The sequence below is a fragment of the Caretta caretta genome, chromosome 2 (genome assembly GCF_965140235.1).
Source record: "Caretta caretta isolate rCarCar2 chromosome 2, rCarCar1.hap1, whole genome shotgun sequence".
Taxonomy (NCBI): Eukaryota; Metazoa; Chordata; order Testudines; family Cheloniidae; genus Caretta; species Caretta caretta.
In genome coordinates this window covers 206258841-206276464 of record NC_134207.1, presented here as the reverse complement: position 1 = coordinate 206276464, position 17624 = coordinate 206258841, and the positions used below count along the sequence as shown (strand labels likewise).

At 41.1% G+C, this 17624-nt stretch overlaps 1 protein-coding gene across 7 annotated transcripts in view; it reads left to right on the top strand.

Moving 5' to 3' along the window:
* The window catches only part of CREB5 (cAMP responsive element binding protein 5), a 356885-nt gene that overhangs the window by 230686 nt on the left and 108575 nt on the right, over positions 1 to 17624 (top strand). Inside the window, exon 1 of one of the 7 annotated variants that reach the window (XM_048838470.2) lies at positions 980 to 1119. The exons of the other annotated variants lie outside the window; for them this stretch is intronic. Coding sequence (XP_048694427.1) covers positions 1073 to 1119 — 47 coding nt within the window. The 5' untranslated portion in view covers positions 980 to 1072. Of the gene's footprint in view, positions 1 to 979; positions 1120 to 17624 lie in introns of those variants that run through there. 7 annotated transcript variants of the gene reach the window in all.

The following is a 17624-nucleotide window of genomic DNA, read 5'->3' as shown; positions in this document are numbered from 1 at the left end:
ACCCTGATAGACACATGGTGTATTTCAGCCCTTTGTAATATAGCTGCTAAAGTTGGAAACACTTGTGTCATAAAACTACAATATTTCACTTGAAAAGTTTCCTCTTTTTTAAAAAAAGAAAAGGAGTACTTGTGGCAATCTTTACCAGTTCCAGTGTATTGTCCATTTAAGTATATGGAATATTTCTTAAGTTTGTAGAAGAATCTCCTTAAGTTCAAAACTAAATACATAGAGGTGCTGCAATGGTGTGATTGAATATGGTAGGGTTTGGTGGTGGTTGGTTGTTGGGTTTTTTTTGTTGCTTTTAGATAAGAGTCTGACATCCTCTGGAAAGAAAACACCTGCACATTTCAGCTCACTGACAGCCCAAGAAACTCAAAAGAGCCCCACAATTATCCTGCAAAAATGGGGGCCTAGTTTCAAGTTCTTGCCAGGTTTACACAGCTTGAAGTCAGTGGAGTTGCTCTGATTTAATTAATCAAATCTGTACAAGTGCAAACACCTATACTGAATATTTATTCTCCCTACATCCTAAAAGATCCCCCCCACCCTCAAAATTGTCTCTTCTACACTCCTAGTCTCCCTTTCTTCTTTGCCCTCCCTTCTCCTTTCCCAGTTGCTCTTTCTCCTTCTTGAGATCCTGAAACACATGGGCATTTTTGTGTGTGTAATATCTTCTGATCAAAACCAGTAAATCACTGACAGCCCAGTTCCCCGGGTTTTACTCTGATTTCGCAGGCAGCTGTTCTGGCCATTCTGAGACAGCACTGTTTCTTTCTCTGTTTACCCGTTTCCAATAGCAATTGCACCACCAAGTCACAGTACGTCTGGAACTTGGCCTGGGGCTGTTTTGGTTACATTGAAGTTTTTGCTTCAGTTCTGCCAGATTTAAATGGTGACTTCACCAGCATTGAGCTAAAAAGGAGAGCAGGGAGGCGGGAGGTAGTGTAGAGAGAGAGAAGGCCAGAGCATTACATCATCATTTGGACTGGAATCAAATGGGAAGGATATGACTCACTCGGGCTAGTTAAGCTTTGGCTCAAGTTCTACATATACTCATTCCAGGGCTCTCATGTTCTGCACCTCAGCAGGGAATTCAGGCTCAGTGATGTCCATGAGGTTTGTTTTTAATTTTCTTTTCCTTTTCTGATTTCTATAGACTTTTCTACCGCCCCTCCTTCTTCCCTTTCTACTCCTCCTACATCTCGATCCCCCTTTCCTGCTCTCCTTTTCACTTTGCTAGAGTTTTTCTGGTGAGTGTAACCTGGACTTGTAGAGCAGAAGCTGATTTTAAAATGAACCAAACCCAAACAAGGAGCAGCAAACTCAAGAGAAGTCCCCCCACCCACCATCACTGTGTTGCTCTTAATCGGAGGAGACAGAGAGAGAGTTAAAATGCAGGGACCAATCGCTTCAATGGTGATGTAATGCTGGAACTGCAGGGTTGTTAAGTAATGTGAGAGCAAGGGGGTCAGGGTTGCAAAGCATTTACCTGCTCCCAAGGGAGTTTAAGTTTATTATCAATTGCAGTGACTGTAACTGGCTTCAGACTGCGATCTCTAATTATTCACAGACTCTCCTTTTTTATCTTTTATTATTAAAAGTTAAACTATATTATGGTATTTTAAAAAATGTGATATTATCACAGCTGCAAATTATTTTCCACCAGGGTTTTGATATTTTTTAAAATGGTTTGAAACTGGGTGTCTATTTCACAAAAAGACCAAAAAAAAAAAAGGAAAGAGCAAGCGAGGATGGCTCTTTAAGTGTAACTGGTGAATTTCTAACTGTATGAAGAGAGCAGCGTAGCCACTGTCTAATAGAGCAAGTAAAAGGTCTTACTGTTAAAGTTACTCTCTAGAAAATAAATCATTTAAGGAGGCAATTTATGTAGCTCATCCCTTGGAGCCTTGGTGCTCCACACTAATGCCTGTTGACATCATTCTGACTCTGTTTGTCTTTTTTTTTTAAACTAATGATCGCTACGGCCCCAATCCTGCAGAGTAAACCACATGGACATAAATTGCACCCATCCAGTACCACATGGGAGTCTGTGGGGTTTATGCCTACCCGTGGCTCTCTTTGAAGGATGAGGGCCTTCAGGTGCTTATATTTGTACTTCCCATTAACAGACTTGAAGACATTTTGTTTGAGACTAACCGTGTATAGAAAAATGTGATATTTCCTCCGTAGATTCATGGTGTGCAGGTGCAAATACATTGCCATTCATGTGGGACAAGTAGGAATTAACATTAAGTAAATACCTATCTGTATGGGTGCACTTAGATGTGGGCTGAACAAGAGATCCCTGGTATCTGTAGGTATCCTCGAAGTACTTGGTCTCCTCACAGGAGCTCCGAATCAGGTTTCTGTGTCAAAAGTTGTCAGCCATTAAGATACCATTCCTGGAAGAGACCCCCTCAGGGACTTTACATCACTGATGCTCACAAGGAGAGTGGCTTCCATTGGTTCAGCAGCAGACAGGGAACCCGATTCAGCAAAGCACATCAAAGTGCTTTGCTGAATAAAAATGGTCCTAAGCACACACTGAAGTGCTTTTCTGAACTGGGACCAGAGTAAGTAAAATATCAGATATTGTTCTCAGTTACAATCATGAAACCCCATTACTATATCTGAGGCCGAATTTAACTCCTGACCTTCTCCTGGGTCTCCAGAACCTATCTATAATTTTCCACACAGTAAACATGTAGCCACATTTTCATAAGTGCCCTGATTTTCAAGCTGGATAGTTAGCCTTGCTCATGGGCCAGACTTTTACAGTTTTAAAGGCCAGCCTGAGGCCACACTGAATATTTGGCCAACAGTGTGCCACATACAATTCAGATATGCCACATGGGTCACATTCTCCAGCCCTCCATTTAAGGTATGGGTCTTGCGGAGGGGACTTGTACTGCTTTGGGAGTTCCAATAGGAAATCTGTCTGACTTGTATTTTCTCCTAGAAGCCTTGGGAAGTGCACACTTCAATGTTTATTGTAGCTCCACCACTTTTGGGGGAGATGCAGTGTGTGATCCTCCCAAGGCCTGACCAGTTCTGGTAGATGGCATTGCCTTTCCCTCATCCTTCCTCTCCCTGCCCCTTTGAGAGGCTGGGGGTGGGGGAGGAACGGAAGAGAATGACTGTCAGGGCTTGTGCAGTGCCTGCTTCCTCCAGGCACACTGTGGCTTGTCTTGTGCAGAAGTACAAAGTAGAGGATGACTTGTATTATCCTCCCCCTCTTGTGCACAGATACAGGCCTTGCCACAATCCGTTTGCATCTATACAGATACCTATCCTGACACACATACTGTGTGCATGTTATTTCCCTTATCATAATGAAATGTATATAAAACATATTATACAGACCGGTCTAGCAGTCCAGTGGCAACACATTGCATTAAAGAGAGAGGGCTGGGGAGGGGGTTAGTTTGGCTCTCATGTATCTCAAACCATCATGTATCTCATACCAACAGGTATGTTAGCAACAAGAAGAAGGTCAGGGAAAATGTGGGACCCTTACTGAATGGGGGAGGCAATAGATGATGTGGAAAAAGCTGAAGTACTCAATGCTTTTTTTGTCTTGCTCTTCACAGACGAGGTCAGCTCCCAGACTGCTGCACTGGGCAGCACAGTATGGGGAGGAGGTGAGCAGCACTCAGTGGTGAAAGAACAGGTTAAGGACTATTTAGAAAAGCTGGACATGCACAAGTCCATGGGTCCAGATCTAATGCACCCGAGGGTGCTGAGGGAGTTGGCTGATGTGATTGCAGAGCCATTGGCCATTATCTTTCAAAATTCGTGACAATCGGGGGAGGTCCTGGATGATTGGAAAAAAGGCAAATATAGTGCCCATATTTTAAAAACAGAAGAAAGAGAACTCAGGGAACTACAGACCGGTCAGCCTCACTTCAGTCCCTGGCAAAATCATGGAGCAGGTCCTCAAGGAATCCATTTTTAAGCACTTGGAGGAGAGGAAGGTGCTCAGGAAAAGTCAACATGGATTCACCAAGGGCTAGCCATACCTGACCAACTTAATTGCCTTCTATGATGAGCTATCTGGCTCTGTGGATATGGGGAAAGCAGTGGATGTGATATATCTTGACTTTAGCAAAGCTTTTGTTACGGTCTCCCACAGTATTCTTGCCAGTAAGTTAAAAAAGTATGGATTGGATGAATGGACTATAAGATGGATAGAAAGCTGGCTAGATTGTTGGGCTCAACTGATAGTGATCAACAGCTTGATGTCTATTTGGCAGCTGGTATCAAGCAGAGTGCCCCAGGGATCGGTCCTAGTACCGGTTTTGTTCAACATCTTTATCAGTGATCTGGATGATGGGATTAATTGCACCCTCTACAAGTTCACAGATGACACTAAGCTGGGGGGAGAGATATGATGGAGGGTAGGGATAGGGTCCAGAGTGACCTAGACAAATTGGAGGATTGGGCCAAAAGAAATCTGATGAGGTTCAACAAGGACAAGTGCAGAGTCCTGCACTTAGGAAGGGAGAATCCCATGCACAGCTACAGGCTGGGGACCGACTGGCTGAGCGGCAGTTCTGTAGAAAAGGACCTGGGGATTACAGTGGACGAGAAGCTGGATATGAGTCAGCAATGTGCCCTCGTTGCCAAGAAGGCCAATGGCGTATTGGGCTGTATTAGTAGGAGCATTGCCAGCAGAGCGAGGGAAGTGATTATTCCCCTCTATTTGGCACTGGTGAGGCCACACCTGGGGTATTGTTTCCACTTTTGGTCCTCCCACTACAGAAAGGATGTGGACAACCTGGAGAGAGTCCAGCGGAGGGCAACGAAAATGATCAGGGGGTTGGGGCACATGACTTACAAGGAGAGGCTGAGGGAACTGGGCTTGTTTAGTCTGCAGAAGAGAAGAGTGAGAGGGGTTTTGATAGCAGCCTTCAACTACCTGAAGGGGGGTTCCAAAGAGGATGGAGCTTGGCTGTTCTCAGTGGTAGCAGATGACAGAACAAGGAGCAATGGTCTCAAGTTGCAGTGGGGGAGGTCTCGGTTGGATATTTGGAAACATTATTTCACTAGGAGGGTGGTGAAGCACTGGAATGGGTTCCCTAGGGAGGTGGTGGAATCTCCAACCTTAGAGGTTTTTAAGGCCCGACTTGACAAAGTCTTGGCTGGGATGATTTAGTTGGTTTTGGTCCTGCTTTGAGCAGGGGATTGGACTCTTCCAATCCTAATCTTCCATTATTCTATGATCAGGGGCTTGTAGTGCTGAGAAAGCAACGCACCACATCCTCTATTGGGCTGGGGGAGCATATCATATTGGTCTTAAGGAACACCCTATAACTGATTCATGTAGCCACATGGATGGCCTTCACAGGGAGCTGCATCCACCCCACACTGGGCTTGAAGCCAGGTGAAATGAGTAAAGGGGGAAATCCTGAAGACTGCCCCCGCCAAAAAATACATTGTGTGTCAGATGTCTGTATTCCTGGTCACTTCTGCTACTAGAATAAACTTACTTTAGTGTAACACAATAGAAAAGGAGATTGAATCTCTCTCTCTCATGTATATCCCAACAATAAAAGCACATGACTGATGAGACAACTGCTCCCAAGAAAAATCAAACAATACTAGGTATGCTCAAAATGGAAAGGGTCCAGAGTGATAGGTGCTTTTGCAATGCAAATAGGTATAGGACAAAATATTTGAAAGTAGCTACTCTTTTTGGGTTCCTCCAGTTTTGGTTGCCCAGCTTGAAAGACCGTGGACCTGATTTTTAGATGTGCTGAGTACCTGCAACTCCACTTGATATCAATGGGAGCAGTGGGGGATTAGCATTTCCGAAATTCAGGCCGAAGGTGTTTCAAGCTGGGAACCCAAAACGAATAGATACTTTTGAAAAATGTCAGCCATGGTTATTAGAGCTGTGCAAAACTTTTTCAAAGAAGCCTGAATTCACAAGGTTTCATGGCTCATTTTAAAAACACATTTCTTAGAAGTTGACGCCAGCTGCAAAGAGGATTCAGCCAGGCTTTCTCTCCCCACACAGGTGCTTTTCCCCACAGGCCCAGAGTCTCTTCCTTATCCGTAATTGTCTTCTGCACAAGGGGTGGGGTGGGGTCAGGGGTCTGAAAAACCCCTGTGGCAAAGTGTTCTGGGATGGCTGGCTGGGCAGCTGTCCCCCTTCTTTAGTGTTTATGGAGCTAGCAAGTTCAACCCATTTCCAGTCCACAGAAGCCATGTTTAGGGGAACTGTCTGGCTGTTCAGCCACTTGGCAGCAGTGGTTCTCCAGACACTACTTTTAGTCATTCTGATAATGACTGCCCTGATCTTTATCTCCACTTGGTGCCCTAAGCAAATGAACCACATTAAAAGAGAATTCCAAGGACTACTGTGCCATGTTTAGTGTTTAAAATTAGAACTGGGCAAATAACTGGTTTTTCGGTTTGCTGGCAGTTCCAAAAAGAATCAGAATTTTTTTTGTCATTGAATATTGGTAAAACAAAACATTTCATTTAGAAAATGTCCCAACAAGATATTTTGATTTTTTTCTGAATATTTTAATGGGCCTTTTGTGTATGGGGGTTGAGGGGGAGGCATGAAATTGACATGGATTCGCTGAATGTTTTGATCAACCCAAATGTGCATTTTCTGCTGAAAAAAAGCTTTGGCTGAAAAATTCAAATTTAAATTGGTGCTAAATTGGGGGGCAGGCAGTAGTATTCTCTGCTGATGAGAATATTTTCTTTGAATTGAGGAACTAACTTGGTGTTATTTCCATACTGACTTTACTATCTTTAGTACCGCAAGAATTGAACTTAAGTGAGTGGACCAACCAACTTCTACTGTCCAACAGAACCTGTGAGAGGGTCAGTTACAAAGTTCATCAGCTCCCTGCTCTCCTCCATGGTTTGACTCCAGGTAAAGGGGATCCCACAGACTCTTAGTGAAGGGAGTTCTCTTGGAGAGCAAGTGGGAGCTGATTTTGCTGATTTTGCTTCAGAATGAGAAGATTTCACTGGATTTGTTTCAAGATTTCAGATTTGTGTAAATTCAGAATTCCAAGTGAATATCAGGGGCTGCCATCATGATAGTTTTCTGCAAAATTAGTGTGTTTTTTGCACACTCCTAGAAATTATGCACTATCAGCCTGATTTTCACCCAGGATCACCAGTGTGAATCAATGAAGTTATACCACTGCAAAACTGGTATGTAATCAAGAAGGGATTTGAGACCTATCCCTTATGGTAACATATTATATTTGGTGATACAATTATTTTCATAGTTACCATTATCTTTGTCTTCATAGGCATTTTTTTCTCCCCTTATCCCTTCTCTGCCAAAGTTATAGCCAAGTCTTTGTGCCATCTCCTGAAATGGGAATTGCTCTTCTATAATAACATTTTTAGGTGCATAATTTTAAAAAGCAGTCAAGAAAAATCAGACACAAAGTCTCTGGGAACTTTAAGCTGCTGCACCAGTCATTGAAAGGGGCAGAGTACACTCCTACCCACATTTGGCCAGATCGTGTAGCTCTGGGTGTGTTGGAGTCAGAGCAATTCTCATTTTGGGTAAGGTAGTGATGATGGTAACATGAGCCTCACCTAGACCTTCATTCAAGGGAGCACACAGACCAGATTGGGTCCAGTGCCTACACTGGTGATAAAGGGACAGGGGAAGGCTTCTTATGTCCTTCCTCTCCTTACCTCCGCATGCTCCTTTGTTCACTCACACATGGCTGGGCGTAGTCCAGTCCCAATTGTTAAAATCACCTTCACTTGCCACGAAAACTACAGTTAGGATAATAGATTAAGTTACTTTAGTATTAAGAGTCTGCTGTGTCATTCTCTGCACTTAAATAATAGATGGACAAGATAAGTAGATAATTGATTCCTTGCATCTAACTCCTGTTTGCCATAATCCCTTTAAAACCATTGGTACTCATCATAATAATGGTAATCTCCATTAATTCATTTGGTGTTAATGTGGATCCAATTTATAATCTCAAAACAGTAATTTTGCCATCACAGTTTAGTGTTTGTTAGTATCCACTTAACTATGTTTTCCCTCTCTACTGCAAAAGGACTTGCCCATGCTTTAGTTTTCCCACCTAGCTGAAGTGGTGATTCTCCTGATGGGAATTTGCTCCTGTATTCAGATTTATATTTCCCTTTATACCAAGGAAAGGTGGATCTCTGTGGAAATGCTCCAGCTGACTTTCTGCACCCTGTCATTTACTAATGCCTTCCACTTCAACACCAAACATCAGGGAGCACATGTCTTCCTGCTCACTACTCAGATGACATTCCTTTCTAGATTTCCTCAGAGACATAACCTCACTACAGTCTTTTATATTATTGTCTCAGAGGGTGGGCTGGTAGGAGACACAACCCTTTATCTTGGCTTGGAGACAAAATATCTGTTGCCTGCTAGCGCATTCTCCCATGTGTGCTCTGTTTATGGGTGGAGTGCACTGTCCCACTGCCCAAACAGTTTCCAGTTTGTCCAGCCGATTCTGGAGAGGGAAAAAAATGTCTTGACTTAGGACCTGATCCAAAGCCTGTTGGAGTGAATGGGAGTCTTTTCATTGACTTCAGTGAGCTTTTGATGAGCTTATAAAGCTCTTCTCTTTGTTTCCCTAAACACCTACATCTTTGCGACTCTTCCATCTGTTCTTCTGGACAGCAACTTTTGTATCAAAGATGACCCAAAAGATTAACACAAATTTTGGATCACTACCAATAGTTGGGCACCACCCTTCCCATAGGAGGTGTGTCTACTCTTAAATGTGACATACAGAGTCTCTAATACATTGGTCCTTTTCTTCTTCACCTCCAAATAGATTGTAAAGCGTTGATTATCAAATAGTGCAGCCTAATGAAACGCAACACGTGGTCTGTTTTATTTAGTGGAATTCTTAGATTCAGACACAGCCAGTAAAATATCACTCACTCAATAGAACACTTTTGGTTCCAGACCCACTGCCATAATTATTTTAGAGCCTTGGTGTTTCATTATAGCCACAGCACGAGGTTCCAGTGTTAAAATGAATAACAGTGGTATGAAGACCCTGGTTACAACTCTGAAAGAAAGACGCAGCTTTCTGCACATCAGAATTACAACCAGGATATATCAGTAGATAAAATTACTTTTCAAAGTGGGTATTTTATTTATCTTAAATGGTACAATATGTGGAATACAATACATTTTATTTTTGTGTAGCACCTTTCATACAGCAGTATCACAAGGCGCTTCATGTGTCACAGCCATTTCTTCTATGCAGTCATACATACTAATGCTGTTCGGTACAATATTACCTACAAAAGACATTCATATACATAAGGTAGGGTTTCTGACTTTGAATCCAAGATAACTGTGATTATATCACATTCTTTACTAGGAACTATTTCCTGCAGTTTGCAAAAGACAGTTTACCAAATGAAGAGAAAGATATTGGGTCACATTCTCTGCTGTGTACATGGGTGCTGCTCTGCAAAGGCCATTAGAGCTGTGCCCATTTATAGTAGAAGAAAATTTCGCCCATTTTCTCTTACCCTGTTGCTCCCTGGACACAGAAATCTCCATTTATCTGAAGACGGTTGATGTCTTTGAAACAGTTTGAATAAATGGGCTTCTACTGTAAAATATATAGAGAAATATGAGTGGTCAAGGGAGTGAAATAATTAAGACTAAATAAGGACTCAACCTACACATTTATTGGACAACCACAGTGTTATGAACTAAGATGTACTATTCTTCCCCCCCCCCGCCTCCCCTCCGTATTGTGCTGTGCTGATGTATATATGAGTCATATATGACCTCATTACAGCATCAGGTATTAAATCTTTGCTGAGAAGTGACAAAAGACATCCAGTATTATTGTGTGGAATATAAAGTGTGCAGTTCACAAAAGAGTGGATTAACAAGATTCTGCCTGGATATGTAAAGTGATGTGGGCCGAACCTTTTCCATCAAAATGTTTTTTGATTAAAAATTGGGTTTTTGACAAAATTTAAATGGTTGTGGAAAGCTTTCAACATTTTTTGGTCAGAAAACTGAAAATGTTTGCCAAAAATCAGTTATGAGAAGATGGAATGTGGTCTATTTTGTGGGGGTTTGTTTTGTGACAAAAGTAAAAATTTTCTGCAGAAAATTGATGACAATGATAAATATTTTGTTTCTAAATCTAAATTTTCCATGGGGTGGGGAGTGGAAAATTTTTGACCACCTTTAATTGAAAGGACAATGAAGTGACAAAGCTAATGTTAGAGCATCTGTATCTTTTTGAATTCTGGAGGACTTTAGCATTTGGTCTCAACCTCTTCACCTTGCACCCAAGAAATATGGTTGGTGTTAGTATATTCAGTAGTGACATTTAGATATCCATGCACCACCTAACTGATCCCTTTCATCTTCTCTAAATACTGGATCTTAAGCTTGAGAAGACCAACATTTTGCATTGTTATCAAGAGGCCCTGCTTTTGTGAGGTGATACTTTAAAGTGGAGATTCAATTGAATTGAGTGCAGAGGGACACTAGCCTGCTTTATCCAAGAGTCTTATATTGAGGACAGTGTACTGGATTTCAGAGGAATATCTGAATATCTGTGTACTGTAATTATCATATGGGACAAATGTTAAATACCCAAAATGAATTAACTGATTGGCTCAATGTGAATTAACAGACTCAGTCAAAATTCCCAAAAGAATTTTAAAAACCCCCTCTCTCCACTACAAAACGAGGTCCAACCCATTCAGGCAAAAACCTGATCCAGACCCTGGCAGATGAGCATGAATTTTGCTTTGGGGGCCTACAGAGTCTGGAATCAATTGTGGGCCTACAGAGTCTGTAATACATTGCTTCCTTTTTTCTTCCCCCATCTCCTCCAAACAGATTGTAGAGCTTTGATTGACAACTAGTGCAGCCCAATGAAACATTCCAAGTGAAAGTGACTGTAAGCCTTGTGAACCCCTACTGGAAACAGTTGCTATGAAAGTGTGTGAACTAAATCTACAAAAAGAAAAGGAGGACTTGTGGCACCTTAGAGACTAACAAATTTATTTGAGCTTAAGCTTTCGTGAGCTACAGCTCAGTTCATCGGATGCATTCAGTGGATGAATGTGCATCTGATGAAGTGAGCTGTAACTCACGAAAGCTTATGTTCAAATAAATTTGTTAGTCTCTAAGGTGCCACAAGTCCTCCTTTTCTTTTTGCGAATACAGACTAACACGGCTGCTACTCTGAAATAAATCTACAAAGTATCACACCACTTCAGTGGAGGTAGGATAGCAAGGTGATTGGAGAACTAGGAGAGCAGACATCAGTATTGGGTGGGTAGCAAGGAGGGAGAGAGCAGCAATTGCAGAGCTGGTTGTCTGGGAAGAAGGGCATTAGAGATTGGTGGGATTGCAGATGGGGCTAGGGATGAAAAAGTAACTAACAAGACATGCATTTATCACAATCATTTTGCTTTTATATGTTTTGTCTATTGTCTGCCTATCTGTCTTGTCTGTTTACAGGGCAAGGACCATGTGTTCGTATGTATCTGTATAGTGCCAAGCACAAATCGTCACTATTATAATGAAAATGATATATCATAATTTAAGGTGCTGCAGTGATGGTACTTGTTGACATTTACTATTCTAATAATATTCATTTAAATTGCAGTGAGCGATTGATGAAATGGTTAAAATAAATAGGAGAATATTGACAGATTTAAGGGGTTTATTTTCTCATCAGTGGGTTTGTGGGCAGGTGAGATATGGATGTAACTTTTATTAGGACGAATGGGAGTTTCGTGCATAAATCCTCAGTAGTAGTGAATTCCTGTTGGTGAAGAGAAAGCGAGACTATTTAATTTGCAAATGCCCTTTAATTATTTGAAATCCTTGTCCCAGTATAAAAGTCTCATCAGTACTCCTGGCAGACGGTCTCCATTACAATTTCCTGGGGAAAGTTTTCTAAGGTTTTTAACACTCCACTAGTGTTATCATTGGTGGGAGAACTAGAGTAGAAAAGGTTCAGGCAACTGTAGCATTTTTCCCACCATGATTTTGGACCCTGCACAGCGTAGCAGAGCTGAACTGACAGCAGCAATGGGGGAAACTTTTTGCTGAAAACCCTGGAGTAGGCAAGGCTGATAATATTTGAGACTGTTGAATGCAGGGCATCTCCCAGTTGAGACCTTTACATTGCATTGCAATTAGGGCTGTCAAGTGATTAAAAATATTAATTGTGATTAATCTAGCTGTTAAACAATAATAGAATACCATTTATTTAAATATTTTTGGATGTTTTCTAAATTTTCAAATATATTGATTTCAATTACGACACAATGCAAAGTGTACAGTGCTCACTTTATATTTATTTTTATTACAAATATTTGCACTGTAGACAACAAAAGAAATAGTATTTTCATTTCACCTAATACAAGTACTGTAGTGCAATCTCTTTATCATGAAAGTTGAACTTACAAATATCGAATTATGTACAAAAAAATAACTGCATTCAAAAATAAAACAATGTAAAACTTTAGAGCCTACAAGTCCACTCAGTCCTACTTCAGCCAATCGCTCAGACAAACAAGTTTGGTTACATTTGCAGGAGATAATGCTGCCCGCGTCTTGTTTACAGTGGCACCTGAAAGTGAGAACAGGCGTTTGCGTGGCACTGTTGTAACCGGCATCGCAAGATATTTACACGTGAGATGCGCTAAAGATTCATATGTCCCTTCATGCTTCAACCATCATTCCAGAGGACATGCTTCCATGCTGATGACAGGTTCTGCTCAATAACGATCCAAAGCAGAGTGGACCGATGCATGGTCATTTTCATCATCTGAGTCAGATGCCATCAGCAGAAGGTTGATTTTTTTTCAATTTTTTTTTTTTGGTGGTTCGGGTTCTGTAGTTTCTGCATCTGAGTGTTGCTCTTTTAAGACTTCTGAAAGCATGCTCCACACCTCATCCCTCTCAGATTTTGGACGGCACTTCAGATTCTTAAACCTTGGGTCAAGTGCTGTACCTATTTTTAGAAATGCTCGCATTGGTATCTTTGCATTTTGTCAAATCTGCAGTGACAGTGTTCGTAAATCAAACATGTGCTGGGTCATCATCAGAGACTGCTATAGCATGAAACATATGGCAGAATGCGGATAAAACAGAGCAGGGGACATACAATTCTACCCCAAGGAGTTCAATCAGTAATGTAATTAACACATTTTTTTAACAAGCGTCATCAGTTTGGAAGCATGTCCTCTGGAATGGTGGCCGAAGCATGAAGGGGTGTATGAATGTTTAGCATATCTGGCACATAAATACCTTGCAACGCCGGCTACAAAAGTGCCGTGTGAACGCCAGTTCTCACTTTCAGATGATGTAAATAAGAAGCAGGCAGCATTATCTCCTGTAAATGTAAACAAACTCATTTGTCTTAGTGATTGGCTCAACAAGAAGTAGAGCTGAGTGGACTTGCAGGTGCTAAAGTTTTATATTGTTTTGTTTTTGAGTGCAGTTATGGAACAAAAAAAAATCTACATTTGTAAGTTACACTTTCACGATAGATATTGCACTACAGTACTCGTATGAGGTGAATTGAAAAATACTATTTCTTTTGTTTATCATTTTTACAGTGCAAATATTTGTAATAAAAATAATATAAAGTGAGCAGTGTTGTATTCTGTGTTGAAATTGAAATCAATATATTTGAAAATGTAGAAAAACATCAAAAATATTTAATAAATTTCAATTTGTATTCTATCGTTTAACAGTGCGATTAATCACGATACATTTTTTAATCACTATTCATTTTTTTCAGTTAATTGCGTGAGTTAACTGTGATTAATCAACAGCCCTAATTGCAATTAAATTCCTTTTACTGTTTAGTTGAGGGCATAATCTCCTCCATTCTCCAGCTTTCTATATGGCCATGAAAAATATCTTCTTTTATCTTCCCCACTTTTTTGGCCTAGAAAACCTCATCGCCAAAATTTGCCCACATCTATAACAATTCTAAGTTTGAATGGGATGACTGAGTCAAATCATGTTTTAATTTTGACTTGCTCTGGGCAATGTCAATGAAGTCAACTTTAAGGCCCCAATCCTGCAAACACTTACTTAAGGAAGTCCTTATCTTGAAACTTGCACATCAGTGTTTTCAGGATCAGGGCCTAATGGCCTTGGAAAAAGGTATATGGAAGAGACTCGGAGAATGCCTTTTCTCTCTAAGATTACAAATTCAAAGATATCCTTTCAGAGTATTCAGTGGGGAACACTTAATGTGTCCAGTCCTGCCAAGACTTCCACACAAGAGCTCCCGTTCACTTCAGTGGGACTCCCATGAATGGACTACGTGAAGGGTTGTACTTACTGTGTAGGTTTGCACTTGTACTTAGCATGAGATAGTTTAGAACTTTTCAGAGCTGAAGCATCTGTCCAAGACTTTCTACTGTAACTAGTGATTTTGGTGCCTCAAAGGAGCCTGCTTTTCAGAAATGCTGTACACCGCCTTCTGAAAAACAGGTCTCTAAAAGGAGTCTCAAATTGGGCACCCATATTGCTAAACACTTCTCAATATTGGCCTCCTAGGGAAGAATCCTAGATTATTTTTCTTTTCTCTCTTTTTCTTGTGGGATGAATCATGAGTTAATGAAGAAATCCATGAAATTCCGTTTAAAAGTTGGGTTCTATTAGTCATAAAAATGAAGATCCTTTGGGTGAGAAAAACAAAACACATTAAATATTAAATATAGCATTTAGAAGGGATTTTTAATGGACTTTTTTTCTCAAGAAAGATCACAACTGAAAAATATGTAAGCTTAAATCTTATAGGAAGTCTGGAAAAAACTATTGGATTTGCAGGTGTATATGCATTTCTTATATAGGTCCCTTTTGTGAAAGCAGTTTGGATTAGCGTTCCCCAGCAGATGATGCGAGGATGCCATTTGGTTGTTTTTCTCTGCATTGATCCTTGACACATTATTTTTTTAAAATATTTTCAGATTGGCTGAAGCGTGCATTTATGTGATTGCACCTAATGTCAGACTTTCCCATTTTTCTTGATCTGGAAGGGGACATATCGTGTTCCAGGACGTCATAAAAACAAAATATTTAAAGTATGTTTCAAATAAAAAGAAGAAGAAATGCTTAACTTAATAAAGATGTGAGATTAATTTACAAAGGAAACACTGGCCACGGACCAACAGCAAGCCAAATATTTTGCCAGCAGTTTGCAGTTCAGTCATCCTTGCATATCCAACCTCCAGTGGTACCTCCCATTACTTTTAGAAGTGAGATCTGTCTGGTTTACTTTGTGTTGAATAAACTGATTTTGGTTTACTCAGTTTAAAAACAAAAATAGAGAGGGCCTGATTTTATTTCATTATTCCCAGGGGTAAAGCAGTCCTAGGTAATTACAACCACAGTGCTGTTTTCTCTGTCTTAATTAAAGAGGGGTTTTGCACATAGGATTTTGCACAACATAATAAAATAGTTTGTGGTTTGGCCAGCTCAGCTAAGTGTCACAGGAGCCTATACAACGAGAGAGGCCTTCTGAAAAGTAGGGCTGTGGGGATATCATGCAAGAGTGAGTGAGCAGAGCTGCTTGCCGGTATGCAGGTAGTTTGGAGTTCTTCATATTTAGTGTAAAGACACAATCATAAACCATCCAGTGAACAACATTTCATGTGAACCTATGCGTCAGTGGCATGCTTCTCAGAAGCCATGAATATGGGTTTCAGGAAATCATAGAATCATAGAATATAAGGGTTGGAAGGGACCCCAGAAGGTCATCTAGTCCAACCCCCTGCTCGAAGCAGGACCAATTCCCAGTTAAATCATCCCAGCCAGGGCTTTGTCAAGCCTGACCTTAAAAACCTCTAAGGAAGAAGATTCTACCACCTCCCTAGGTAATGCATTCCAGTGTTTCACCACCCTCTTAGTGAAAAAGTTTTTCCTAATATCCAATCTAAACCTCCCCCACTGCAACTTGAGACCATTACTCCTCGTTCTGTCATCTGCTACCATTGAGAACAGTCTAGAGCCATCCTCTTTGGAACCCCCTTTCAGGTAGTTGAAAGCAGCTATCAAATCCCCCCTCATTCTTCTCTTCTGCAGGCTAAACAATCCCAGCTCCCTCAGCCTCTCCTCATAACTCATGTGTTCCAGACCCCTAATCATTTTTGTTGCCCTTCGCTGGACTCTCTCCAATTTATCCACATCCTTCTTGAAGTGTGGGGCCCAAAACTGGACACAGTACTCCAGATGAGGCCTCACCAATGTCGAATAGAGGGGAACGATCACGTCCCTCGATCTGCTCGTTATGCCCCTACTTATACATCCCAAAATGCCATTGGCCTTCTTGGCAACAAGGGCACACTGCTGACTCATATCCAGCTTCTTGTCCACTGTCACCCCTAGGTCCTTTTCCGCAGAACTGCTGCCTAGCCATTCAGTCCCTAGTCTGTAGCTGTGCATTGGGTTCTTCCGTCCTAAGTGCAGGACCCTGCACTTATCCTTATTGAACCTCATCAGATTTCTTTTGGCCCAATCTTCCAATTTGTCTAGGTCCTTCTGTATCCTATCCCTCCCCTCCAGCGTATCTACCACTCCTCCCAGTTTAGTATCATCCGCAAATTTGCTGAGAGTGCAATCCACACCATCCTCCAGATCATTTATGAAGATATTGAACAAAACCGGCCCCAGGACCGACCCTTGGGGCACTCCACTTGATACCGGCTGCCAACTAGACATGGAGCCATTGATCACTACCCGTTGAGCCCGACAATCTAGCCAGCTTTCTACCCACCTTATAGTGCATTCATCCAGCCCATACTTCCTTAACTTGCTGACAAGAATACTGTGGGAGACCGTGTCAAAAGCTTTGCTAAAGTCAAGAAACAATACATCCACTGCTTTCCCTTCATCCACAGAACCAGTAATCTCATCATAAAAGGCGATTAGATTAGTCAGGCATGACCTTCCCTTGGTGAATCCATGCTGGCTGAAAATCTGTTAGCAATAACAGGTACTATAGAAATCACAACATTGGTCACACACCTGTGACCAATACTTCTTATTTCTGTAGACTTTTCCGGCAATGTTTGGTTTTTTTTAACCCTTGCAAATAAGCATGATTTATTTCCTAGCAAATCCTTTTCAAGAGAAAGCATCAAAGGGTTTTAAATAATGCACTTGGGCTGGACATGAACAAACTCCCAAACCAAGGCTAAGATGGTCAGTAATTAGGAAAGTCAAATTGGGTGCATTTTGCTGGTTAAATAAATCAAAAATTCCTCATGAAAAAGTAGCATAGTAAAAAGACTTTATCAAGCATAATTAAGAATAAGTGCCTTTCATCGCTACATTAAGTTCTCTGTTCTGCTGCTGTTTGTTTGTTTTACAATTAAACTTAAGCTATTTACCTATGTTGCTTTAAATACCCCAACTGTCACCTATAGTTATTAAAATCATCACCCAGCTACTTGATTCCGAGGTATTGGAATATGACCGAGTTGTTCTTGTTCATAAATTGGATTGACACCTGCCTGTTCTTCAGCTGCTCTGAACTTGTAGGTTTGCTCAAATTTATATAATTGCAATTTTGCAAATCCTCGTGGGCCAGATCCTCAGCTGATGTAAATCAGCATCTGTC